The following is a 27,841-nucleotide window of genomic DNA, read 5'->3' on the forward strand; positions in this document are numbered from 1 at the left end:
ATCGGGCCCAGAAAACAGAAGAGAGCCCCGTGGCGAGGCCCAGCAGGAAAAGAATTTGCGACTCACGCGGCTTGATAGACGGCCGTTGCCACCATGCACACGAGCATCACGTAGAAGATGGGGTAGTGGAGCTGCAGGGTCCCCTGTATGGACAACATGAGCATCCCGGCCACAGCCTTCACCGTCACCACCGTCATCGAGCCTGCGGAAGGTGAATGAGGACGTGTGGGAGTCTCAGGGACAGGGAGGGAGTCGGAACGGGAAATCAGTTTATAACCCCCAAGGACTTGGCAAAGAAGATGGAGGGAACACTGGCAGAGCCAACCCAGTGGTTTTCAGACAGGAGATGCCCTTTACGTCCGATCTCTCGTGCTTCTCCCATGAAGGAGGAGAGGACAGAAAATCCCAGGAGGTATTTCCAAACGTCACTTCTAAACTCCACCAAGAAAGTGCACGGGGTTTGAGTCTCTGAACCCCAGAGTGGCAGTGCCATGCCTGGAACCTGGTGCGAGGTCAAAAAAACCTTTTTCGTGTATGTGAGTAAGATCGGCCCTGAGCTAACATCTGTGCCAATCTTCCTCTATTTTATGTGGGATGCTGCCACGGCGTGGATTGATGAGCAGTGTGTAGGTCCGTGCCTGGGATCCAAATCTGCGAACCCCAGGCTGCCGAAGCAGAGTGTGCGAACTTAACCACTGCACCACCAGGCTGGCCCCTAAAACAATCTTTGAATGGATAAATTAACTTGTGAGTATCATTCTCATGGCAATCACAGGAAAAACGTGTGGTGTGTAAAGAGCTCAAGAGGTTTTTTTTAATGCTTACTCATTTATATGTTTAAAAACATTTCTTTAGACCAGAGGTCTCCAAATGTTCAGAATGCATGCCCCTATGCATATGCACATACTTTTCAAATATATGTTTATTTTAAAATTACAGTCCCGTAACACGGTACTTATATGGTATGTACATTATAAAATGTGCAGGAAATATCATTTAAAAGGTGGAGATAAAAATAAACATCAGTTCTCATATTTTCTCCCTGCACACCTGTGGACCATCTTGCCCGCCTCACTGTGGAGACCGCCGCTTCACGGCAGAAACGACTTCTGACTCTAAACGGCCCGGTCCCCCTGCCAAAGCAGGAGTTAAAAAAACAACTCCCAAAGAAGGCACAAATGAAGCCCGTTGTTCTGGATGAGAAGCTCTGCTTTCCTGTTTTTCTCAGCTTCTTCTCATTTTGTCTTCTCCTGCCAACAGCCCATCACACTCAGGGGCACCTGGGTCCCTCGGCTACTTAGACTGCGGTTTTCAGACATGGCAGCCAGTGAACACAGCCGTTTCATCAGGCTGGCCTTGTTAGTGAGAAGCGGGCAGAGGGGGTTGGCCAGCATGCCTCAGGACCTTCTGGCCTTCCTACTCACCAGGAGGGAAGGCTTTGGGACTGTGCTCTTCCACTCCACTTTGAAAACAGCATCACCAAGGAATGGGCTGCCGATTCACGTGGCAGCATGCACAAACCTCTGAGACATTATGCTCGGTGAAAGCAGCCAGCCACGAAAGGCCACATATCCTGTGATTCCATTTATATCATAGGTCCAGAAAGGCAAATTCATAGAGATAGCAAGTAGACGAGTGGTTGGCCAAGGGCTGGGAGGAGGGAGGAATGCGGAGTGATGGCTAAGGGGCACAGGGTTTCTTTTTGGGGTGAAAAAATGTTCTAAAATTTGATTATGATGATGGCTGCATACTCTGTGAATATACTAAAAACCAGTGAATTGTACACTTTAAAGAGGTGAACTTTATGGTATGTAAATTACATCTCAATAAAGCTGTTTATAAAAACAAAATCATGGAACCCTGTCCTATGGTGACACGTGTCTGTGTGGTTCACAGCCTCTTGCTGGAGTGGGGGCTCGAGGCAGGAAGGACAGAAGGGAAGTAACACCGGTTGAGCCCTGTGCACGTCACATTGGACCCCTCTCCCCCTGAGGTCCGGGTGTTCTCTTCTGCCCACTTTGAGGACAGTGTGGCTTAACCAGGGAGAGACATTAGGATGCAGCAGTAGGGTGTCACCCGCACCCCCTCCACTTCTCCTTCAGGACGAACACGTATTTCTCCCAGCTCTATTTAGTATACCAAACACTCTGCAGGCCAGAGCCTTGCCTGAATCTGATTTAGGAGCCACTTCCCCCATTGCACCCATATCTTTAAAAGGAAAGAAAACGAAAAGAGCAAAATCAGCTCTTGCCTTTGACTCCAGGATGAATTCCAAACCTCTGATAGGTTTTATGTGGACCCTGAAGGACTCGGGTGTTGGGACCTGCTCCACCTCTGACTTCTCTGGAACAACCTCTTAAGCCCCTCACCCTTCTCTCCTTTCCTCTTCTTCATTGTAGTTGTTACCACCTAAGCTTCTATCATCTGTGCATCTGTCCCCCTTTACTGCCGTCTCCTCCCTTGAGGATGGCGGCGCCCCGGGGCAGGGGTCTGGCCGTCTTGCTCACTGCACAGCAGTCTCCAGCACCGCTCCTGGCCCTCAGGAGACTTGGGATCAGAGCAAGAATGCGCAGTGCGGTCAGTGGCGTGACGTCACTGACGGGAGCCGCCTGCAGTCAGCAGGGACCCAGCTCCCGCAGCCACCACTGGGAACCGAACAACCTGAGCCGCCTCAAACGGCTTCTGGGTTCAGAGCCCACGGCTCTGTAAACTAAACCCACATTCCCTTGGGGTGCTACTTGGTGGTGGCAAAACTCCACCAGCCAGACCCCCGCTTACCAAGCAAGGCCACCAAGAGCAGAATCACGACGACGCTGTTGGCGTTCTTCTCCTTGTAGAAGTAGAGCAGCAGGCAGAACAGGACGATCTCCACCAGCTAGGAAAAGCAGCAAGGGGGCAGGTCAGCGGGGCCGCGGAGACACGCAGGGCCAGGAGACCCCGCAGGCTGGCCCGGAGTTTATGCTGCTGATTTCATCAGTCGCAGACCCACCAAGTTGAAAGGGAACTGAAACACCCAGCATTTCCCAAACTCCTGATAGATGTCCTGTGAAAAGGAGGGACCACGGAGCGAACCTCTCTAACCCCCGAACAACACTGAGAACGGTTCCCCTCATGGCAGGGCCGAGGGTGACGCGCTGGCCTCATCTCCACCCTGTCTTGGATGGTCAAGGTTTCTTCCCACCTCACTGCTCCCTGGGTAACCCCATTAAAACCGGGAGTCGGTCAAAGAGGGAGATGCTTGTCCACCGAGGAGAAGAGCTCTTTGTTTAAATCTACAAGAACTCATGCCCTGTGTCCCCTATCCAAGCCTCCGATGCGTGGGGCTTGATAGAGCAGAAAGAAGAGAATGTCTGGAGTCAGGGAGGCCCGGGTTTGAGCTTGGGTCTGCTTCTCCACTGGTTGTGTGACCTTGGGCAAGTCACCTAACTTCTCTAAACCTCGGTTACCTACTCTGTGAAACAGGGATGGTAATTGTTCCCTTCCAGCGCCAGAAGCACAGCTCACGCTTCATGAGCTCATAAATATGCCAGGCACTGTTCTAAGCATTTTATCTATACCTGACTCATTGAAGCAGGACAATAATTCTAGGAAGCAGGCACCATGGCAATCCTGAGCTAGCAAAGGGCAGAGCCGGGATCTGAATCCAGACAGTCTGGCTCCAGGGCCCATGTGTTTTCTGCTAGTCTACACTGCCTGAAGCCAGGGGGCACGGGGCCTGGTGTGTAGAAAGCGCTTGATCAGTAGAATCTTACTATCAGACAGTGGCAAGTCTCAAGTTTGAGAAGGTTCCCCAACTTGCACCAATGACTTGTCCTTCCCACTCCTGAAAGGCCCAGACACTTGGCAACACTGTCCCAAGAAGGGAAGCCAGCCCCAGCTCCCAGCAACACGAGGGCAGAAAAATCCAACAGTGGCTCCGCTCCACGTCCACCCCCGAACTTCCTCCCAAAGTTTATTTATTATAAAAACCAATTCTGAAACATTAATGGGCATTCTGAAAAATTTTAAAAATTCCTCATAATTAGAGACCATAAAACACAGCTGTTTTCATTTTCCTGTTTCTTCCTGTCTTTGTCACAGTGAATACATATTTTATCTACTTGTTATCATAGTCAACGCACAATTTTGTATTGGGCCGTTTTTAGCACCATAAACAATTTCCGTGTTTTACGAAGTTGTCATAATTATCTGTAATTGCTGAAGAATGCTCCATCAAGCAGCTGTAGACCTACTCATCAATATTCCCGACCAGCGTGCGCATTCGGGGGGCCCAAGTTTTTGGCCATTCTTCATGCTGCTTACGTCAGTGCTGGAACAGCACTCGACACTCTATCGCAAGGTGGCCGTGTAGATGCTCGCGCCTCCTGAGAGACGGAGAGTTCTGCGAGCAGGTCTCATTTATGTTATATCCACAGTGTCTGGCACACAGCAGACACTCAAGAAATATCTATTGAATTTGATTTGGCCAGATCTCTCCAGCTGGCAGCATGGCCGCACAGCGACGATGAAGGAAGATAAACTGAGTCGGTCACTGAGCACCTGTCAACTGCTAGGTGGTTTCCGTGCCACCTTGTGTCTCTCCCAACAATCACTCCAGGTCCAGTGACTCTGCCAGTTTACAGAGGAGAAGGCAGAGCTTCCAGTTAAGCAACTTGGCCAAGGCCACAGCATTGTACAGACTCGAACCCAGGACTCCCTGGGAGAAAAGTCTGTGTTCTGGGGTAAAGCGTCTCCTGCCGATGTGGGTCTCTGGCTCTGTCCTGAGGACATCTCTCCGCCCCCACCCAGTGAACGCTGGGGCTGGCTGGGGGTAGGGAGATGGCATACCCACAGTTGGGGAGCTCTATCCTCTGCCTTGTGGGCAATCTGAGGATAAAGGATGTTCTGGGGCTTCTAGATCAGCCCCAGGCTACTCACATCAGAGGGAAAACAGAGCCCGCCTTTGTGAGCAGGCCGTGGTGAGGGAAGGTGGCTCCTGAGGACAGGCAGGCCAGGCTTCCAGTCCAGCTCTGCTCTCACGGGACTCGCAAAGAGCTGGCTAACCTCCCTGAGGCCCAGGGTTCTCATCCATAAGATGGGGAGAAAAACACTGACTTTGGAGCGTGGTTGAGAGAATCTGAGATGATACACAAAAAGGTGTTTAGCATGGCGCCAGGCATGAAACAGGAACATCCCAGCAGCTTTATCAAACACCTCAGATGTCTTCCTTGATCAGTTTATTCGCAGACCTAACATGGGATATAACTGGGGCTCTGGCTAGGGGTTTAGGGACAAAGTTTCCAGGGTCTCCCATGTTTCTATCAGCTGTGTGATCCTGGGCAAAAATAAATAAATACGATTCTATAATTATTTCAGATTTTAACTTTTTTTCATACCATAACAGTTTGAAATGGTCACTGTAGGAGTTCTGGGTGATACATAAAGACAAAAACAAAACAGAAACTCTATCACAATTCCATCTCCCAGAGAAACTACTGATAGAATTTGTGTTTTTCCATCCAGGACTTTATAGGTACATTATATGTGCACACCTACAAATACCTCTAAAAACTAAAGCTCTCATACTATATAGCAGTTTCCGGTCATAAAAAACACCATTTCCCCGTGAACTACATACTCTCCACAAGCAGGTCCTCGGTGCTATGAAATACGCCACGATTCATGGGATCCCCTATTGCTGGCCATTTGGGTTTCTGATTTCTAGGACTCGATCCCCCCTCTCTCCATCTCAGGTGGAAGGACCAGAGGCTTCTCTTACCATGTACAAGAGAAAAGGCCAGCTCACGAGGTGCCTGGTGATGTTCTCGCCTGTCATCTTCTCGTGACTGTTGGGTGCGAATGTCACCAGCAGGTAGGTGCCCACGATGGCCAAACCGCAGCCAACAAAGGACAAGACGTAGCGCCCTGCGGGGGAGGGGAGGCTGTCACAGGGTGGGCCCCAGGCCAGGACGCGCTTCTGGGGCAACACATCATGGATGACCTCTTGGTGCCTGTATTTTTGGTTTTTCTTTACTTTAAAAAATAGATTCGTTTCCTCAGTGTTATTAAAAAAATAACATTTAATGTTAAAAAAATTTATAAGGAAGTGTAGCATGCATACAAAAAAGGGCTCCATGAATTCTTACAAAGTGAACACACCCATGTAACCAGCACCCTGATCAAGAAAGGGAACATGAGCAGGACATCAAAATCCCCCTTCCAATCACCAGACCCCCACCCCCAGGGCACACTGTCTTGACTTCCACCAGTCCTGACAGTGTGCCTGGTTTTGTACTGTATTTAGGTGGGTTCATACAGTATGTTCTCATGTCGGTGTTCACACAACACGATGTGTGTCAGATTCACGTCTCCTGCGGCGTGCAGTGGGAGCTCCCGCATGCTCACTGCCTGCTGTACAGTGGGCCATGTGTGACTATGACACAACTGATCCATTCTGCTGTTGACGGGCATTGCAGTGGTCTCCAGTCTTGGGTTATAACAAACAATGTTGCCATGAGCATTCTTGTACACGTCATTTGGAAAACATACGTATGTGTTTCTGCCGGCTATGAGCCCAGGAGTGGTGTCCCGCGTCACAGAATTTGTGGACGTTCACTTTTCTAGTTCCTGTCAATTGGTTTTCCAAGGTGGTTGGACCAACTTCCACTCCCACCAGGAGAGTCTCAGAGGAAAACCGCATATTTTTTCTTCTTCTTTTTAGCTATTCTGGTATTGCACTGTGGTTTTAATGTGTATTTTACAGGGACTATTTTAAAGCTAGAATCACTTTATGAGCAAGCTACAAAACCAAATTTAAAAAAGCTCAAAAGCAAACTTTCAGAGCCTACCTCTGCACCTTTTCAAAATGACCTCATCCTTTCCCAATTGGCTATTTAACTCACGCCTGAGGGAACTATCTAAATACCATAAATATTCTCCTCCCGAGACCTGTCAGGGACCGCTGGTGGCCCAGGAGGCACGTCCCTGGGTGAAGGACAAGAGTCCCCTGACTCTTCCCCAGGGTCCTGCCCCACTCCGGTTCAACCCTGTGGGGTTGGAGAAAAGCCTCTTGAGGTGCAGCCCAGCCCCGAGCAGGCTGAAAAGGGCTGTGAGATCTGAGCTGCACAGAGGTGACCACAGGCCTCTGGATTTTTCTGGGATAGAACTAACTATACCTCTTTCACTCCAGTGACTCCAGAAAATGTGATATGATAGTAAATGTGTTTTATTTTCACTATAGGCCGCACAAATGTAGGAGGTGCTCAAAAACTGGCTGTTCAATTGTTCAATAAATGAATGAACCGTAGTTAAACTCTACATAGTAAATTCTGTGCTATGCAAGTCTGCATCTTAAGTTTTCTTCAGGCAGATAGAAGTCTTCCTCATCTCTCTGCCTGCAGTGTCCAGCACAGGTCTAACAATGAGTGAATGGCTGCCAAATTTAATGGAACTTTAGGCATGGCAGCCATGTACAGCTGTGCAGGTTGTTCACTGCACAGGGCTCCTAGCTGAAGGGGTGAGGAGGCCTAACAGCTAGCCCAAGCTCTGCTCACCAAGGCATGTGCCCACAGAGCAACAGATGTCCAGAGGGGCCATCTTTTTCCAATTCATGGCTATCATTCAAGGACTACCTAAAGTGACCCTGGAAGGGACATAAACCTCTACACTGGTCTCAGAACCAGCCCAGGGACCAACCCCGCACATCGCCATCAGGACTACTGCAAATCAGTCTGAGTCTTTGCTCTTCCTGGCATCTTTTGTTGGCATCGTCTGCGTTTTCAGCTAAGATTCTTTTCTTCTTCATCCTCCTGCCCCACCTTGCTTTTCTTCTACACCAATGATTCAGACCAGTGGTTCCCAAACCTGGCTGTGTGTCCACAGCATCTTGGGAGCTGCTTCTCCCTGACATTTTGTTTTAAAATTTTTCAGATACACCGAAAAGCTGAAAGAGTTGTCCAGTGAGCACCGCAGTCCCACGAGCTACATGGTAAACATTTATGACACTTGCTGTATCACACATCTATCCACCCTCTCCATCTCTCCATCCACTCATCAAGCCATCTTATTTTTTTGATACGCTTCAAAGCATGTTGCTGACATATATACTTCACCCTGGGGAGCTTTATAAAAATGCAAATGCTCAGGTCCCAGCTCAGACTTCAAAATCTCAGGGGACAGAGTCTGGGCCCCCCATCACGTCACTCCTTAACTCCTCAGCATGGCTTCTCAGGCCCTCCATCATCCAGTCCTCCACGCTGCTTTGCTCTCCTGTCCTCCTTCCCTTATCTATCACCCTCCAGCTACACTGGCCTTACTGATACTGGACACTCCAAGCTTATTCCTGCCTCAGGGCCTTTGCACCTGCTGCTCCTTCTACATGGAACATTCTGCCCACAGACCTTGGCATGGTAGTCTCCTTAGTGTCATTTAGGTCTGGGCTCTTCATCTCTTCAGAGTCTGATCCTGACCAGTCTAGGCAAATGATCCCCTTCTCTCTAGTGCTACACCAAGAAGTATTCCATTTTTCTGAAGCACTATGATCTAAATTATTTTATTTAGTTGTTTACTTATTTATTGTACGCCTTCTCCCCCAACACACACATTAGACTATAATCTCCATGAGAGCAGCAACCCCATCTGTCCTGCTGCTATGTTCCCAGCACCTACAACAGAGTGTGGCCCCTGGGAGGCATCTTTGGGGAACACTTCTTCCTGCTCCCCAGGTTTCCATGTGGAGGGACCACCACTTCTGCCTCTTGCCCATTGGTCTGCATTTCTCAACTGAGTGGAGCTAATCTATCAAAAGAATTTAAACTCTGAGGCTTTGCTCTTTTTCCTTCCTTCTTCTCATAGCCCCAGACCATGTGAGGCAGCAGTTCTGGGTAAGTGTTCCAGGCTGCAGACTGAATTTTTCCTTGGGACACTGGCCCGAGGTCCAGCTGGGAGCTGGGGCATCCTGGTGGAGAGTGTGAGCTGTCCATTTGGCTGAACACCTGGGCTGCAAGCTCTAATCTAGCTTTCATTAGTAATAAAGCTAACTTCTGACTTCCATGTCTGACTTCCACGTTTACTCCCCACTGCTTTAGAACTTAGTTAGGGAAAGAGGGTGTCTTTATTGGGGCTCTGAAAATCCCCTCAAGAGATGCTCAATAAACACCGACTGAAGAGAACGAAGGGAAGTCCATCCTAAAAAGCCCCACAGAGGATCCTGATGTGTAGCCAGGTGTGGGAACCGCTGATTTAAAAACCCAGCTCTCAGGAGCCTGATGAGGGTGGAATCTAGAACCACAGAAGGGAGCAGGAGACAGAGGATGTCTACATTGGGCTGAGCTGGTTTTATAATGAAAAGAAGCACAAGTGCAAAGTTAAGGACAGGGCTCAGATCAGTGAACTTACTCAGGAAGTCTTTCGGTTTCCATTTTTCCTTGATGAATATGATTCCTATGATGGCGCTAGCTATAAAAAAAGCACAGGGAAGGGAAGTGAGGCTGCGCCAGTCAAATGGGTGGGTGCGTTCCTCCCCCACGCCCTCTGGGTTGGCTCATTTGCACTGGAGCTTGGTCCTTCCTAACCGCTCACTCCTGCTCCCAAGAGCTCAGTGCCTCCTGGTTTTCCACCTCCCTCAGCCTTCCTGAGGATTTCTTACAAGGCCAGGAGCACTGTGTGCTGGGGCCGTGCTGTGAACAGGTAATTTATATAAGTTATTTCTAGCATGTTCATCCTTTGAGGTGGGTGCTAGTACTATTCTCATTTGAAAAGTGGGGACACTGAGGCTAAAGAGATCAAGGACCACTCGAGATCATGCAGCTGCTGAGGGAAGCCTGGACTTGCACGAGGACCGTCGGAGGCCAGGGCTCCTGCTCCTTCCACTGCAACGCCGACCTCTGACATCTCCCCTGGTTCGTTTCTTCCCCTGACTCTTCCACGTTTGCCGATGCACCCAAACTTCCTTGCGACTGCCTAAAGGATGGGGCTGGCATTCACCGTGAACAGACCTGGACTACTGCCTCTGTTCTGCCTCTTCTGGCGTGTGTCCTGGGGTCAGTCACCTCACCTGGGTCTCAGTGTCCTAGTCTGTGAAATAGGGCCCTGGAACCAGCGTGCACCAGCTTGCTCACTGTAAAATATTCAGGAAACCACTGGTAGCCTGAAATCAGCCGCAGTGGGGGTGTTTACACCACACAGACCAGAAACACTACAAATCAGGTCTTCCTTCTCTCCTTTCTCAGTTTTCTGTCCCTTCCCGCCTTCCTTTCCTCCTGCCACCTCCTCTTCCTCTTTGTTTTCTTCTTCTCTCACTCTCTCTCTCTCTCTCTGAGTCAGTTTATCAGAACACCACTGAAAATACTGACCTCTCTGAATTACAGGGGCAATTAATGAGATGGTTTATGTAAATCATTTGTCACACAGTAAATGCTCAATAACTGAGCTGCTATTATTATTATTTAAGTAGTTGGGACAGTGACTGATAAGTAATAGGTACCCAATAAATGGCAGTTATTATTTTTAATATTAATTAATTATTTTTTAAGATTCACACCTGAGCTAACATCTATTGTCAATCTTGGTTTTTTTGTTTTTTCGTTTTCTTCCTGTTCTCCCCAAAGCCCTCTAGTACATAGTTGTATATTCCAGTCGTAGGTCCTTCTGGTTCTGCTCTGTGGGACGCCGCCTCAACATGGCTTGATGAACAGTGCTAGGTCCGTGCCCAGGATCCGAACCCCGAAAACCCTGGGCCGCTGATGCAGAGTGTGTGAACTTAACCACTCGATCACGGGGCCAGCCTCTAATTTATTTTTAATATTAGTTTTCACTGGGTGACTTAAGAAGCTCTAAGAACCCCTTAATTTGCCGTAGCTGATGCCTGAAGGCCCATCATTATAGTTCAGCCTCTTATTTTTAAGAATTTGATTATTTGATCCTTATTAAAATTCAAAGACTAACATTCACGTCACCCAGCCACTTACTCCTCACTGTGAATAAAGGTTCTGAGAGCCCTTTGCAGAGATCAGCAATGGGCAGGGGGGCAGATCTAAACACCTACAGAAGCTGGGCAACAACACAAATGCAGACAGCGGGCCAGATGTGGACAACAGGGGCAAGTTGAGACGATGGCAGACGGCTTGCCTCAACTAACGGCATTCCAATTATATTTAAAAACCATACTGTGTGTGAAAGAACACAGCCTATCTTTGGACCTCACTCGTCTTGTGGGCTGCCTGATTACCAACCATGGTCAAGGAAAGGAGGGGCTTTCAATACGATCAGGGAACACAAACAGGTGTCTGCTCCTTTGCCAACTCCTGGTAATCGGCAGTGACTATCTGAAGCTCTGGGAATTCTAAGGCCCCAGCTAGGCTAGCTAGGAAGAAATGCTGTGACTGATTAGTGATGTCTGCCTTGGGTATAGGAGGGGCACATAACTGCCACGCGTATGCCAGCCCTGGTGCAGAAGAGGCCCTCCCTCTTAATTCTAACAGAGTGAGACTTGAAATACGAGTTTCTCCCTTAATTGCAGAGAAGAGACTCTAGGCAGTGGTGCCTGGCAGCAAGACGGGAGGAAGCATTTCACAGCAGTTCATTGTCCCTGCTCCTCTGTATAGAAAGTGATTGTTCGTTAATCTGCTGACATCTTTTATTTAAGAAGAAAAGAACTGTTTTCTAATACTATTTTATTTATGACCTCATGGACATAAAGCTCCTTTGTCTTTTCGTTGGTTCAAATGATCTGAAACACTGGCTCAGTGATTACCAAAAGCACAGAAAAATGGCAGATGTCTTTAAAATGGTATCTGTTGATGTAAAAACATCAGAGAGGGGCCAGCCTGGTGGTGTAGTGGTTAAGTTTGCATGTTCCGCTTTGGCAGCCTGGGGTTCATGGGTTCAGATCCCAGACATGGACCTACACTCTGCTCATCAAGCCATGTTATGGTGGTGTCCCACATACAAAATAGAGGCAGATTGGCACAGATGTTAACTCAGGAACCACCTTCCCCATCAAAAAAAAAAAAAAAAAGAATTAAAAAGATCAGAGACTAAGCTGAATGTGCATTTCTTAGAGGCATAAGATATCTCAACTCTATAAAAGCTTAGGTTATCTTGATGGTGTCAGGATGAATGGGTTAAGGTTTATCCTTCTTCTGCAGTAGAAATAAAAAGCAATTCTGATAAACTTCCTGAATCTTAAACAGATTCTGGAGCCTGACAGCCTGGTTTGTTTCCCAGCCCTGCACTCACTAGCTGTGTGATTTATGGCAGTAACTTCACCGCTCTGTGCCTCAGTTTCGTTATCTGTAAAATGGGGATATAACAGCATCTCCCTCAAAAGGCTGATGGGAGGGTGAGAAGAATTAAGATCCGTGAAGTGCTTAGAGCAGGGCCCAGTGTGTATGAAGCCCTTTGCAAGGGTTAGCTATCATTATCAAAGTAAAAGCTGCTTTAACGGATATCTTTGATCCTGGTGGTGACACTGTGGTCACACAGGGAAGTGAATCCTGGGGGAGGGGTGGGGGGCCCCAGTCTCACCTATCATGGAGACCGCGCTGAGGGGCACGATCAGCGAGAGCGGAGCGAAGGCGTAGGAGGCAAACACACCGAGCTCGCCCAGCAGCATCAGGAACAGGCCCAGCCACCACGTCTTGGTCTTGAAATAGGCCCGGGGGTCCTTGGAGCCTGCCAGGCGGATGTGGCAGTACTTCTAGAAATCCAAAAAAGAGTGCAATTTGCCCAGATGTTTGGGGAAAAGATGCTATGATGGATGTATGCTAAATCTACCCCACCTTTATTTGGGAAGATGTGTCAGGTTGTTGTGGCGTCCTTCCTCCGAGAAGAGGGAAGCAGTAGTGATCTAAATGCTAGAAGGCTATTCTAAGAGAGCAGTTCTCAAATGGCTGGGAAGCCTTAAAAATTCCCTGGGAAGCTTCAAAAAATACACGTGTCATCCTTAGAGTCGGTCTCAGGGGAGGTGCGGGTGAGGCCTGGAAACGTGCATTTCTAAAGCACATCTAATGCACTGCATAGGTGACGTGCAGTCTGGGGTGGGAGCCACGGTCTAAAGACCTGCACTTTAGCCTGGCCTTGGCTGACCTTCTCCCTCTTACTGCAATGCCCAGGGGTCCCCATTTTCGGGACGCCCACTCGGCCACACTGCCATCTGTGGAAGTGCTGGGAAGCCCTATGAGTATTCATGGATCCTGCTCTCCCTCAGGTGGATCCTTGGCCCAAGTATGGCCAATACTCTTTGTTTTGGAAATCTGAACTGGGGACACAGAACCTGAGGCAGTGACTAAGGAAAGCTAGAAAGTCATGCTGACTTAGACGACCAAGGCTGCCCTTTGGAGAGGATCCTGATGGGAGCTGCATAGAAGCAGAGATGCTGGTCTGGAGAAAGAAGAGCATGAACCAGACAAGCAGCTAAGAGACCACATGGCCTCAGAAACACACGAAACACTCCCACACACGTGTGTGCATGGGAGCCAAGATGAACCACATACACATGTGTTCATGCGCGCGCTCCAGGGAGGGAGAGCAGTCCACCCTTCTGGAAGCTGGGCAGCGCCTGCAGAGAGGAGCTGGCGAGCGTGCTTAGGATTTATCCTGTCCACAGGTGTCAAGTCGTAGTCTGGGTTTCCCAGAAGCAGCCCCTGAGACAAGGACCTGGGAGCAGGTAGTTGATTTGGGAGGTGATTGCAGGAAACACAGGTAAGAGAGTAGGAAAGTGAGACAGGAAAGGGAGAGGAACCAAGGGAGGCCATTAATGGGTGAGTTAAGGCCTTGGGCTTCTGGGCCTCCATCCCACTGGGGACCCTCCGAGAAACCCTGTGAACTCACCTCAGAACCATCCTGCCCAAGGACGGGAGCCTGGGACATTTGTCCACTGACTCCCATCTCCCACTGGGTGAAGGCATTAACAACCACCCCCACCCCCCGATACACACGCCAAGCTTCCTAGTTCACCTGCACGCCAGGTGTGCTCTCAGGAGAAGCTCTCCAAGCTATCAGCTTGCTCCAGACCACAGCTGCTTGTGAACTCTTGGGCCAAGGGGATTTGGGGCAGGACCCCGGCAGCAGCTGCTCCAGGCACCCCCAGAGACTTTTAAGTAATGGAGAACACTGTCATCAGAGTTGTGGAGTGATGGGGGTTTAAGTGGAGGCAAAGAACCAAGGGAGATTCTGGAACAACCCACAAGGTAGTGTCTCAGGCCCAGCCCAGGGATGGGGTAGGCAACATCCCTCAGTGGGGAAGCAGCTGGGCCTGCACCCTGCACCCTGGCTTATTGGCTGTATCTCTGCCCCAGACAGAGCTGGTAACTGAAACTTACCTGGAGGTTAAGCGCAATGCTGACCACAAGATGTCCGAAAATCGCCAAAAGGGCGCCGATCAAGTTTTCCTGTAAGGAAAGTTCACAGGAGCAGATGTGAGCTGGGCCTCAGTTAAAGGGCCCCCAGACACAACTGAAACCCAATGGTTTGCTGTCCCAAAACAAAACCAGAGAAGCACCATCACAAAGCCACACCGCAGACCCTCTGTTGGAATTTTACCACCCAAGGTTGATCTGGCTGCCTTGACGGTTTACAAAACACGGCCTCGAATTAAACTCTTGCAGAAAACACTATCCTTCGTCTGCCGGTCAAAGGCCTAAATCTGCTGGGCTACTCCTCTTAATGTATGAACTGCTCATGGTCTTGCACAAGAAAGCAACATTCAGAAATCAGAATTTACAAGAGAAACACAGGCAGGGATACTATCTGCCATTTTATCAATGCCATCTTCACGTTCCCAGAGGGGTCCCAATGAGATTCTTTTTCTTTTTTTTGAGGAAGATTAGCCCTGAGCTAACTACTGCCAATCCTCCTCTTTTTGCCGGGGAAGACTGGCCCTGAGCTAACATCCGTGCCCATCTTCCTCTACTTTATATGTGGGACGCCTACCATAGCATGGCTTTTGCCAAGCGGTGCCATGTCCACACCCGGGATCCGAACCGGCGAACTGTGTGCCACCAAGAAGCGGAAGGTGCGAACTTAAACCCCTGCGCCACCATTGCGGGCCAGCCCCCAATGAGATTCTTTTAACTCGCTAAGTTGCTTAGGGCATTTAAAATTATTTCATTTACAAAAATTTAATTTCCATCACCTTAAGAATAAGGTTCAGATTCCTTGGCATGGCATTTTTTTAACTTTAAAAAACAATTATCAAACATATATTTATTGCGGAATAGTTAGGAAACAGATAAATGAAAAGAACAATAACAACAAAATAGAAAAGCCACCTGTAATTCTAAACCCCAGAGATAACTATTATAAACATTTTGGTTCTTGCTCTTGTCAACTTTTCTTTCTGTCCATAAACTTAGATATGAACGGCAATGTTAATTTAATTTATAAAAATAAGATTACAATCTGTTTTATAACCTGTTCTTTACTTAAGATATTAGAAACACATTCCTCTGTCAGGCATATTTAATTCATCATTTCTAGCAAACGTCAAATAAGTGTCAAACTCATCGTTTGGATGCACCATGCTTTGTATCATTGCTTCTCTATTATTGGATACTTGGGCTGTGTCCTTGTTTTTAAACAACGCTGTGACTGAATATCCTAGTACACGCGTTTTTGTGCATTTGTGAGGATTATTCCCTCGGGATAAATTCTTAGCAGTGGGACTGCTGGGTCAAAGTGTACTTGGCTCAGCATTTAAATCACACTATATTATGTTCCCAACACACCCTCCAGCATTATTCCACCACTAAATGCCAAAGAAATGTTCTGTTCTAGCCAAATATCAAGGCTCCTTTCCCAGGACGGGCCTCTCCCGAGTCCCACTCTGGTCAAGCGGTTTCTCCCCGCTAGGTGCCCTCCCGTGCGAAACCTGCCCGTTCTTCAAGGCCTGGGCCAGGCCCTAGTGAGTCAAGCGAACAAGAAAAACACAGTCCATCTAGAAGCACAGATCATTAGCAAGCAATAAGGGATGAAGTCAACCTGTCTGTCCCCCCTTCCCCGTCCTGGAATGCTGAGTGCCTAGACAGCTGAGGGGCTTCCCCAGGAAGGGGCAGTTGGCTGAGGGACAGAGCTGGAGGAGGGGGCTGGAGAACTAGTGATGGAAACCGCCACGGCCGTCCTTGACTCTTCCCCACTAAGAGGGAGCACGGCGGCAGAAAGGAAAGATGCTGAGCTGGGAGCCAGGGGACCTGGGTTCCAGCTCCAGCTCTGCCACCTTGTCACTGCATGACCTGAGACAAGTCCCTTCCCCTCCTCGGCTTGTGGGTCCCTGTCTGGAAAACGTAACTGCTGGCCCGGATAACCTCAAGGGTCTCTCCAGCCCTGACCTCAGCCTCTGATCAGGCCAGACTGCCAACAGAAACCAAGTGAATGATCAGGCCACACAGGAAACCAGCTTTGATGCACTTCCCTTTATCAAACAGCTCCTTAATGGGAGGTCACTGGGGGCTTCCCATGGACCTGAGCGGGCTGGCTTCTACCTCTTCCCAAGGTGGCTCTCACAGCCTGAGCTGTGCTCCCTCAGCCCTTGTCCATCTCTGTTGTTTCATATATTTTTGCCTCTTCTTAGTTAGATAGAATTAGACACCATGTCTTCTCTGTAGGATTACAGGATCTCAGAGCTAAAAGGGTCACTGGAGATCAACCAAGCCAGGGTTTCCCTAACTGGGTTCCCAGAGATGTCAATGGGATTCCGAGGAAAAAAGCATCACATGGTTAAATAAGTTTGGGAAACACTGCCTCCCTGACTCACTGCCTGGAGGCCCACCACGCACCGCATGTTAGAGGCCCTCCGTGGCACTTTCTCCTCGTCTAACTCAGACTTCCCAAACCCATTTGGCCCTAGAGCTCTTGGAACCCATCCGTTGGCATCTATAGTGGTCATCTGTGATTCTCACCCGCCTCACATTTTAAACACTTTCCTTTTCTTCTGGTAATAGCATCCTGATTTGCTGTGGAGGACTCCCTCCTTCCCCTGGACTCCTCACTGGACAGTCTTGTTGGGACTGTCAGTCAAAGTGCTCCACCTTCCCCTGGACAAGGATGCGTCAATGACCCAAGCTCGGTCCAAGCCAGGCAGGTCAGAAACTCTCTCTGTAGGATTCAAATCTTGGACTGAGAATCACGAAGGCTGGAAAAAGGCTGTGCTCACTCCTGCCCAAGGCCAGGCCTGGACAAGTCAGACCCCGGCAGCCATCCTGCTGCTTCTCCTTCCTGAAGCCTGCTTCGCCAGCTCTTCCTTCGATTCTGGGAACAGCCTCACAGTCCTTTTTGCTTAAGAGCTAGTTTCTGTTACTTGCAACCAAAAAGCCTAACAGAATCAATGCTTCATGGAACACAGTTTGGGAACATGTTGATTACTAGTCCAGCTCCTAGTAAACGTAAGCGTTTTATCCTTCTTCCTTTTCTTAGGGGGGTGGCTTTTATAGAAAAAAAGGGCTATCTGCATTGTTTTGGTTTTTGAAAAAAAATTATTATTGCTATAAAAATAACAGATTCATGAATCTAGTTTTTTAGAAACAAAATCTTACCAAGGAATTATAAGTAATTCTTATAAGTCTAATAAATTCCTCTTATGAACATAGGAATCATAAGTTCTTTTAAATATTTCAATGCTGTTTACGTACAATAAAATTCTCTTATAACTTTCAAGATAAAAACTAACTTACAGGACCTGTGCTTCCAGCAAGACGGAGTAGACATAATTTTTCCTTTGCTTCCTGCTGTATACAACTAAAACCACTGGACATCATGTAGAAAGCAAACGTAAGAAGACTCTGAAAGGTGGAGAGAAGAAGGCAGCCAGGCAGGGGACCTGGGGGCCTGGGGAACCACACAGCGGTGAGTTCTCTGGGCTTTCTTTTTGCCTCATATAGCTCACACTTGTAAAACTGGCACCCTGGAAATATCAATGGGTGTAGACAAAAAAAGTCCCCAGAAAAGCCCACTCTCTCCAGTAAAAGGAGCAGGAGATGAGCAGCCAAGCAAGACAGGAAACCTGTAGACAATAACTGCTGCATCCAAACACCACAGGAAAATAACGTGACCCCACCTCAACCACGCCAGCACAGGCCAAGTAGCGAGCTTAGATTTCCACCCGGGAGGGGCTGTCACGAGGCACCTCAGCTCTCTTGCCGGGAGTATCAGAGAAGGCCACAGAGGGAGCTGGGTCCAGTGATGAGCACTCCCCCCAACTCCTAGTGTCAGGAGAGCCTGGACTTCTACCCCCACCTTGCAATAATGAAGGACTCCCTCCCCTGCCCACGGGGTGGCATCAGTGGAGGCCCAGGGGAGAGGCAGGACATTTACCATTTTACTTTCACAATTATACTGTCCCAAAGTTGGGGGTACTATTTGTAGTAAACTGCAATGATGGCTGCTACCCATTTCTCCCATCCCTGTATGCAAGTGCCACCATTCCCATCAAGAGGTGGGGGCTTTCCCCCTACCACTTGAATCTGGGTTGGCCTTGTGTTCAACAGAAGGAGATAGACACGATGGTCTGGGACTTCTGAGCTCAGGTCTTATAGCTTCTACTTTTGCTCAGAGGGAAACCCAGCCACATGTAAAGAGGTCCAGCCTATTTACAAGAAGAGAAAGCGGCTCTGCAGAAGACCAGACACATATATGAGTGGGCCCGGTCAACACCAAGAGAGAGACCTAGCTATCTCAGCCAACTGCTAGTAGATTAAGCCATACCAGCCGAGGCTCCAGACATGAGCGAGGCCATCTTGGATTCTCCAGCCCCAACCCCAGCCCAGTACCCCAGATGATACTGAAAACAAACAAACTGTTGCCGGATCTAAGGTCACAAAAATTTGTACCTATGTTTCCTTCCAAGGGTTTTATAGTTTCAGCTCTAACATTGAGGTCTTTGATCCATTTTGAGTTAATTTTCGTAAATGGTATGAGGAAGGAGTCCAACTTCATTCATTTATATGTGAATATCTAGTGCCCCAGTTTCATTTGTTGAAAAGACTATTCTTTCCCTATTGAGCGGTCTTAGCACCCTTGTTGAAAATCAAGTGACCTTAGGTATATAGGTTTATATCTGGACTCTGTATTGATTTGCATGTCTATCATTACGTCATTACCACATTGTTTTGATTATTGTAGCTTTGTAGTAATTTTTGAAATCAAGAAGTTGAAATCCTTCACCTTTGTCCTTTTTCCAAGATTGTTTTGGCCAGTTGGGGCTCCCTTGCATTTCCAGATAAATTTTAGGATGAGCTTGTCTCGATATATTTTCTAATTTCTCTTGTGATGTCTTAATTGACCCATTGGCTATTTAGGAGTGCGGTGTTTAATTTCCACATATTTGTACATTTTCCACTTTATTCTTGTGAATTTCCTTTGTTATTGATTCCTCATTTTATTCCATTGTGATCAGAGAACATACTTTGTATGATTTCAATCTTTTAAATTTATTGACATTTGTTTTGTAGCCTAACATATGCTCTCTCCCAGAGAATGCTGCACGCGTACTTGGGAGGACTGGGTGTTTGCTCTCGTTGGGTGGGCTACTCCGTGGATGTCCGTGAGGTCGAGTCGGTTTACAGTGTTGTTTGCTTCTTCTGTTTCTTTGCTGATCCTCTGCTAGCCATTCTACCCATTAGCGAAAGAGGGGTTTGGAAGTCTCCAACTATTACTTCCGAACTGTCTATTTTGTCTTTCCATTCTGTCAATTTTTGCTTCATGTATTTTGGGGATCTGTTAGGTGCATATATTTTATAATTGTTCCATCTTCTCAATGATTGACTCTTTCACCATTATATAATGTCTTTCTTTGTCTCTTGTAACAACTTTTGTCTTACAGTCTATTTGGTCTGACATTAGTATAGACACTCCAGCTCTCTTTCAGTTACTGTTTGCATGGAATATCTTTCTACTTTCAGTCTATTTTCAAAGTGAGTCTCTTGTAAATAGCATATACTTGGATCACATTTTTAAAAAATCTATTCTGCCAAACTATCCCTTTTAATTAGGGGAGTTTAATTTGTTTACATGTAATATAATTACTGATAAGAAAGGACTCTACCATCTTGCTATTTGTTTTCTGTATGTCTTATGTCCCTTTTGGTCCTCAGCTCCTCCATTACTGCCTGCTTTTGTGTTAAATAGATATATTTTCTAGTGTACCATCTTAATTCCCTTCTCACTTCTTTTACTATATATTTTTGAGTTATTTTCTTAGTGATTGTCCTCAGGATTATAATTACTTTCTTAATTTATAACAATCTAGTTTGGATTAACATTAATTTAATTTCAGTAGTATAGAAAACTTTGTTGCTATATGGCTCCATCTCTTTCCCCTCCCCTTATGCTATTATTGTTGCAAATCTCTTTATTACCTTTTAACACATAATCACCTGATATGGGTGGAACTCTGCATTCCTTTCATTTAACAAGGATATTCAGTTGGGTTCTCCATATCTCTCTTGTTTTTGCCGATCAATAGAAGATACTCAGTTTATGTTCCTGAATAAATGGCTTAATCTGAGCACAGAAAAATGGCCATAAGGGAAGAATGTGATACATGTCATTAGAGAGAAGTGTGGATAAAGTGGCGGAATTTCAAAGGAGGAATTCATTCTGGGCACAAGGTCTGAACTGCTTGGCTCAATGTCATGTGGCAAAGGCTGTGACAGATCGGTAACTAAACTCTGCTCTCGGACTTCCAGCCTGAATTCTTTCCTCTTCCACCCTCCACAAGGCACCCAGCCTGAGGGTGAGCACACCCAACACACTCAACCAACATCTGTGGACTGCAGAGCTCTGCAGAAGGCAACCTGCAAGGGACAAGCTTTCTCGGAAACTTTGGGAAGACACCATGCTCCTAAGGAACTGCTCTAGAATCATAAGTGGGTGGGAGGGTGGTTATTCAGAGGTCAGGCTCTGGAGTCAGGTAGACCTCAGCTGAAATCCAATGTCCGTCACTCATGACAGCATGACTTTGGTATATCTCTGAGCATCTGTTTCCTCAACCACAAAACGGAGTTACCAAGAGTACTTACCCTCAGGGTGGCTGCAAGAATGAAATGAGATAACTCCATGGAAATGATAAAGCACAGTTCCTGGCACAGCAGAGGGCTCAGGGAAACAGATTTCTCTATTGCAGGACTTCTCAGAGCCTTCAATAAATACTAGCTCTCACAGTTAGAAACATCCATCAGCCAACAACAGGACATCATGAGAACCTTCTGTGCCAGGCATGTGCTAGTGGGAGGAGTCAGGTCTACCAGAGAGAGCTCCGCCTTTGGAACTGACACAGCGGACTTGTTGTAAAGATTAGAAATGATGATGACAATGAGAATGAGAAACATTTATTGAGCACTCACTATGTGCCTAGTACAATTCTAAGCACTTCATTCATATTAACTCATTTAATCCTTAGAACAACCCTATACGGTAGGTACTATTATTATCTAACTTCATAGTGAGGAGACTGAGGCACAGAGGGTAAGAGGCAAATGGTAAGTGGCTGAAGCAGGATTGGAACCCAGGAAGTCTGACACTAGAGCTCATGCTCTTAACTCTTCTGTCAAAGTACACAATATACAAAGCTCTAGGACAGCGCCTGACACAGGATGGGTATTCAACAGATAGCAGCTATTATCAGGGGCTGGGGAATTGGTTCTGGACCCAATGGCTCCCAGGCCGGTGCAGGATACAGACACCTAAAATATTACAATATATTAGAGACGGGTACCGGAGCAGTGGAATACAGAGGAGGGAAGAATGCATTCCAGACAGTGATTCCTTCGTTCGGTGCCTAGTGCCTGCCATGCAGATTGTAAGCAAGCCATGCCCTGTCCCTGTCCTCACGGAGTGGACACTAAACAACTGATCATTCAATCACATGCCATGGAGCTCCCTCAGAGAAGCACAGGGGCCTGATCCAGTGCGTGGGGAGGCGCAGGACTGAAGGAGCTCGGGAAGACGTCTCGAGGAATGCTCCCAGAAGGGAGACCCGAAGAGCTCGAGTGGTGGGGCTGGGGTGGGAGAAGCCTTCGACAGCCCATGGGAAGCTCGGAGGTGGGAACGAGCAACATGCCTTTGAGGAAGGGAAAGAAGGCGATGTGGAGGGATGAGACCCAGGGGGAAGAGGGCTCACAGGCCCCGAGAGGTAAGATGGGGACGTGTGTGTGACAGCTCATGAGAGACCTAAGGTGAGGGCTTCTGTGTGGCCGGGGCAGGAGTCCAGGGAAGACGGAGGGAAACCAGAGTGTCCAGGGAGAAGGCTTGCGAGGTGGGCTGGCTGGATTGGGAGGGGGCACCTCTACCTCAAAGGGCTTGGAGACAATAAGGAGGCTCTGAGTGACGTGATTAGGACGCTGTTTCTAAACCAGAAACCAGGTGGCAAGCTCTAGAAGGCCACAGTCTTTAGACTGGGGCCCAGAGACCTTCTTCTACAATGGCTTGCTGACCCTGCAGCTGTAAGGGGTTCGAGCACCAGATCCTCATTTCCTTCCATGCTCTTTGCTCCCGGCGGTTCCCCGTCTCACCCTTCACAACACTTTCTCCCACTTTATCAAAGAAAGCCTTGTCCTTCACTCACGTAGACTCACTCTGGCACACTGCCCCGAGCTGTAAAACCACCAAGAAACTATGGGGAATTTTGAAATTTGGTTTCCCAGGAGGTTTCTCTGGTGACAAATACTCATTCTAGAAATTACTTTCTTTCCCTCTCTCATACATATTCCTGTTAAGGCATGACATCAAAATGGGACACTTTGGCCTTTTTTGGGGTTTTCTGAAATCAGAGTCTGATTTGACTGATGGCTGGACGGTAAGGACCAGCTTTGTTAATTAGGTTACATCGGCAGCTCAAGCATGTATACTGCGGTATACTAGCTTATATCAAGCACATTATAAAGCGTTACAATTAAATTTATGTTATAATATAGGTACCAATATTTGTAGTAAGTATTTGCATTATATACTATAATTAAAACATATGTATGACAATACAGTATAGGCAAAGGTATAATAAAATTAACAATATTTCAATTTCCCCAAACCTTTCCGGATATATCAGGTTAAGCCAACGTGATTCTAAGTGAAAAAAGTCACCAACATAACTGATAATAATGCCTTTTTGGCAAACTTCACAGAAATTGTGAAAACAAAACAAATCCTGTTGCAAATTAAGTGTGTCTAGTACTTTGCTTTGAACAAAAACGAAGAAGGCCCTAATCATATAGTTAGCTGATAGGCCAATAAAATAGTTTATCACTATGTGATTTTTAGCACAAAACTTGGAAAGACTTGAAAGCACTGAGTGACACTGCTATAACAACGCTCCTCTCAGTACTTATGGGAATGAGTTTCTCGGCACATTCAGCTACAAAAACCAAAACTTGTAACAGAATTGATGCTAAACTCATTCTAGCAATCAGTAATATCTGTCTTGAACATTGAAAAAGAAAAAGCTCTGTTCTTCTCATTCAGATATTCGTTTCTAATACAATGTTATTTTTTATTTAATAATCATTGCCAAACATTATATTGCATTAATCAATTGCTTTTATTCAATTGCATCAACAGAAAAGCTTCTAGAATGAATCAATACTTATGAACCTATATCAAAGGAATTTTTTTTTGCTGAGGAAGATTCACCCTGAGCTAACATCTGTTGCGAATCTTCCTCTTTTTGCTTGAGGAAGATTAGCCCTGAGCTAACATCTGTGCCAGTCTTCCTCTATTATGTACGTGGGTCACCACCACAGCATGGCTGCCAATGAGTGGTGTAGGTCCGTGCCTGGGAACTGAATGGGGCCACTGAAGTAGAACGTGCCAAACTCAGCCATGCAGCTGGCCCCAGAAATTTTTTTAAACACAATTTGATTACACACACTACGTTCTTTCTTGTAAAGAAGCACGACAGGTATCTTTAAAATTTTTAAGTGTTAAAAAATAGACACAATTTTGGTGACAAGGAGATCTGATTGGTGGTTACCAGGGAAAAGGGGAGGTGGGGGGAGGGCACAAAGGGTGAAGTGGTGCACCCACAACATGACTAACAATAATGTACAACTGAAATCTCACAAGGTTGTAATCTATCATAACATTAATAAAAAAAAAAATACACACAATTTTGGGATAAAATTCTGTGGGTGAAATGGAAAGGAAATACAAATTCCAGGGGGAAAAGGAATGAGGTTAAAGAAGAGCTTTCTCAGAAGGCTGATGGTGGGCATTGAGTGGTCTTTATATTCTAGGAGCTCCAGTTAAGTTTAAAAAGAAAAAAACAGTATTTAAATGTGCCAGGAATTCCATATTTTGCAAATGTTTAAACTTACAACGAAAAGTTTTAAGTTTTAGATGTCAGCTGAAAGAACGTGAGGAACCGTGTGGTGTTTCTTTAGAGGGCACAGGCCAGCAGGTGCTCTGCCCAGAGACTCATTTACCCACGCTAATGAGGAGGAGGAATTGTTAAAAAAAAAAGTTAACTGGCAGCAATTCTACAGAAACTGCAGATAGGAGACAAAAGGATTCTGGCTCCAGCAACACCTGAAAGCTGCTTTCTCACCTTTATAGGAGACAAAGGGGAGCTGGAAACAGCCTCCAGGGGTTGAGCAGAAACCCGAGACTGGAGCAAGGGCTGTTCAGAGGACACACCGGGGTCACACAGCTGCAGGTCCACGGGCAAGCGGCCTGGCTGAGATCTGCCTTGCTAAACCTACATTCCTTTGTCATGAGTGGGAGCAGCATTCACCACCCCAAAACGTGCCACTTTGGCATGTGGACTGTTTTGATCCGAAGGCAATTAAAAACTCAGCAGACTCAGGAAAGCTTTTTGCTTCTCCCTTAAATGTCTAAAAGAATGTGGATAGGTGGCCTGTACTAGGAAGGGGGCCTGTACCAGGAAGAGAGCTATGATCCAAGATAAGCTTTTATAGCAGAAAGACTTAGCTGCATGGCAGGGCCAACATCTGTTTACCAAACGTTTGCTCTTCTTGTTTTCCTATGAACTATCTTTCTCCCCTTTGAAGCCCCGGATCCCCGCCCTCTTCTCCTTAGCTCAGAATGGCATATAAGCCTCAACTGCCTGACTGCCTGTGAGTCTCATACTTTTTTTATGGGGCTCTGTACACATGAAATTAAATTTGTTTTTCTCTTGTTCATTTGTCTTATGTCAACTTAATTATTAGACCAGCCAAAGAACCTAGAAGCGGAGAAGGGAAAAGTTTTCCACCCCTACACTCCTCTGCTGGCTGGGATGACAGGGGCCCTCTCTCAGGGCTGGTGCATGAACTTCCTGAGATAATTTGGAGAAAAGACTTATTATTAAGATGAAACATACGAAACTGCCAATATCTGACCATCTTTGACCTATGCAAGTGGTAGTTTCACATGGTTCAACCTGTAACTGGTAGCAGCTGTACTATTTTTACCCAGAGAGACTGCGCTGTCCTCTGATGAGATGGCTGCCTGAGAATGTGTCGTTAACAACTTGCCAAGTGGAAGTAAAGAGATGAAGAACAAAAAACACGCAACTGCAGTCATACAGACAAGCCGCTGCTGTCTCAGCGAGGCGGGTGGTGAGGAACGAAACCGAGAAATGAAAATTGTAAAACTCGCGAGAATTAACCAATTTAACCACCAAAAAGCACGGTTAAAAGGTTACTATGATAACAAAGGCTGATATTTACGGAGCATTTATATACATCAGGCGTGGCCCTAAGCCCTTTCTATGCATCCTTCAGGCCACAAACAACCCTGTGAAGGGGGTACTAACGACTGAGTCGTATTTTAGCACATAAGTTGGAAGGAGTTTACAGATGAACAAAGTAAGGCTCAGAGAAGTGAAGTCACCTGCCCAAGGTGAGGACGGGAAGATGGGAGCTGGAGGTCTGACTGCCAGTCTCCTGAGAATTACTGCTCCAGATGTCTCCCACGTGTTCTGAGGTGTCCTTCAAAAGCGGCAAATTAGGAAAAAAATAAACCCCACCTGTAAGAGCCACATCCCCCCTCCCAACACAGACAGTGGAGGAGTTGTTACACAGCCATTTCCACAGCACATCAATCCCCACGCTTAATGACCGGCTATAGACAGACACGGTCAGCAACAGCGCAAGGTCACTCAGGCCCTTTCATCCAAGTGTTTCAAAGGGCTTCATCAACACTGATTACGGCCACACCCTTGTGAAGTGGGGATCGGTCACTTTTCTGAGCATTTAAAGTCAAACGAAGAAGCTCCCCCCAGCCCAGGGGTTACAGTTCGAACTCACACCCATCCGCCGCCCTCAAGCGTCTGGCGAAGGGCAGCTCAGAGCTGAGGCGACAACCGGCAGGACTCCTGATGTGAAGCTCCTCCTCCAAACCGCAGAGCTTGAAAACTAAAAGGGGGTGTCCAGGTCTGTGGGCAGGGGGGAAGCGAAGGGCGGTGCCTGGGGGGCTTCCACCTCTGGACAACCCTCCCCACATGTTCTCACTGAAGTTATTGAAAGTGTTAAAAGGCAATGAGGACACATGGACAGCTAACCCAGAACAGGGATCCGACCTGGGAATCAGTGCCTCTGTCATTTAAGAAAAGAAAAGGTGTAGACAGAACCAAACGGTGTTTCCACTGAGGGGGCAGGCGGTGAGGACCGCCTTGGAGCGGCCTCAGGCCAGCGTCTTCACCTGCAACATCTTGGTTCTTGAGTTCCTTCACTTGCAATGTCACATGGGGAGCACTGTTCTGCGGTGACACCTAATCAGGTTCCCTACTGTCTCTCGACTTCAGTGGGCAGAGTCAACGGAGGGGGAAGGGAGGCGGGGGCAAGGGCTGCCCTCAGTCTGAAGGGAAATACCTCATGGTGGGGGGATGCTCCTGGTGGGGGAGCTCAGTTACCGGAAAAGGCCCAAGACTTGGCCAAAGTCACAGAGTGAGGAGGTGGCAGAGCCAGACCTGAACACAGGTCTCCCCAACACTTTGGTCCCCAGTATACTCCAGATGAGGGGGTAGCGAGGCCTCCCAACTATCAGGAACCTTATATTTAGGACATGCATTGTCCAAATCGGGCCATTTTGAGGAAGAAAGGGGGCTCTATGAATATGCCCATGGACATGAGGCACAAACCGGGACTTCAGCTCACTGTACTCACGGTGCAGTCTCTGAAGGGGAAGTGTTACTGGTGAGGGAAGTGGGGTGAGGGCAAAACAACGTGCAGAAAACTGGATTTCAGACTCAGCCACGTCTAGCTGCAGCTTCAACAGACCCAAACACCAAGAGGAGGCGGCAGCAAAACCAGTCACTTCTCTCACTGCCCCACCTTCCCTGTGTGGACCTTGAAGACCAGCAGACCTGGGCTGGTGTCCTGCCTCTGCCACTTACTGCTGTGTGACTTCAGAGGAACTACCTTAACTCTCTGAGCCTCAGCTTTCCCATCTGAAAAGCAGAGCTGATGGTAAACCCCCACGGGACTGTCATGTTATATGAAACAAGGCCCCTGTTGAAACATCACCTGACACATAATAAATACTAAAACAATTCTAGCTTTTACTATTATTTTTACAATTTTCATTTTTATTATTATCATTATTACAAGCAACAGCTCGAAGGACCCTTCTGGCCCTGATCCAAAATTGATCTTTTACCAGCTACAACTCTGAAAGAAAATAAACTGTGCCCAGCAAAGCAGCCCAAGGTCACAAGGCAGGAAACCTCCCTTGGATACTGGTACCCCAGTGAGACCTCAGCTCAGATCCCCAGGTCCAAGGCTGCTTTACATGTGCCAACAGCAGCCTCGGTGAGAAGCCTGGTCGGCACTTGCTCTTCAGACTGACCTCCCACAATCCCTGGGCTTCAAACGGCTCCCAGTGAAGGATCAGCTGCATTCTGGCTGCCCGAGGGTTACTCACATTCAAATACAAGGGA

At 47.3% G+C, this 27,841-nt stretch overlaps 1 protein-coding gene across 4 annotated transcripts in view; it reads right to left on the bottom strand.

Annotated features, from left to right (window-relative positions):
* The window catches only part of NIPAL3 (NIPA like domain containing 3), a 47,811-nt gene that overhangs the window by 13,394 nt on the left and 6,576 nt on the right, over window positions 1-27,841 (bottom strand). For all 4 annotated transcript variants that reach the window (XM_046660861.1, XM_046660863.1, XM_046660860.1 and 1 more), the window contains exons 3-8: window positions 14,301-14,369; window positions 12,505-12,676; window positions 9,376-9,435; window positions 5,759-5,904; window positions 2,779-2,875; window positions 67-202 (exon numbers count right to left, since the gene is read on the bottom strand). In XM_046660861.1, the coding sequence (XP_046516817.1) occupies window positions 67-202; window positions 2,779-2,875; window positions 5,759-5,904; window positions 9,376-9,435; window positions 12,505-12,676; window positions 14,301-14,369 (680 nt within the window). The remainder of the gene's footprint in view (window positions 1-66; window positions 203-2,778; window positions 2,876-5,758; window positions 5,905-9,375; window positions 9,436-12,504; window positions 12,677-14,300; window positions 14,370-27,841) is intronic.

The sequence above is a fragment of the Equus quagga genome, chromosome 5, assembly GCF_021613505.1.
Source record: "Equus quagga isolate Etosha38 chromosome 5, UCLA_HA_Equagga_1.0, whole genome shotgun sequence".
In the NCBI taxonomy this organism is placed as follows: domain Eukaryota; kingdom Metazoa; phylum Chordata; class Mammalia; order Perissodactyla; family Equidae; genus Equus; species Equus quagga.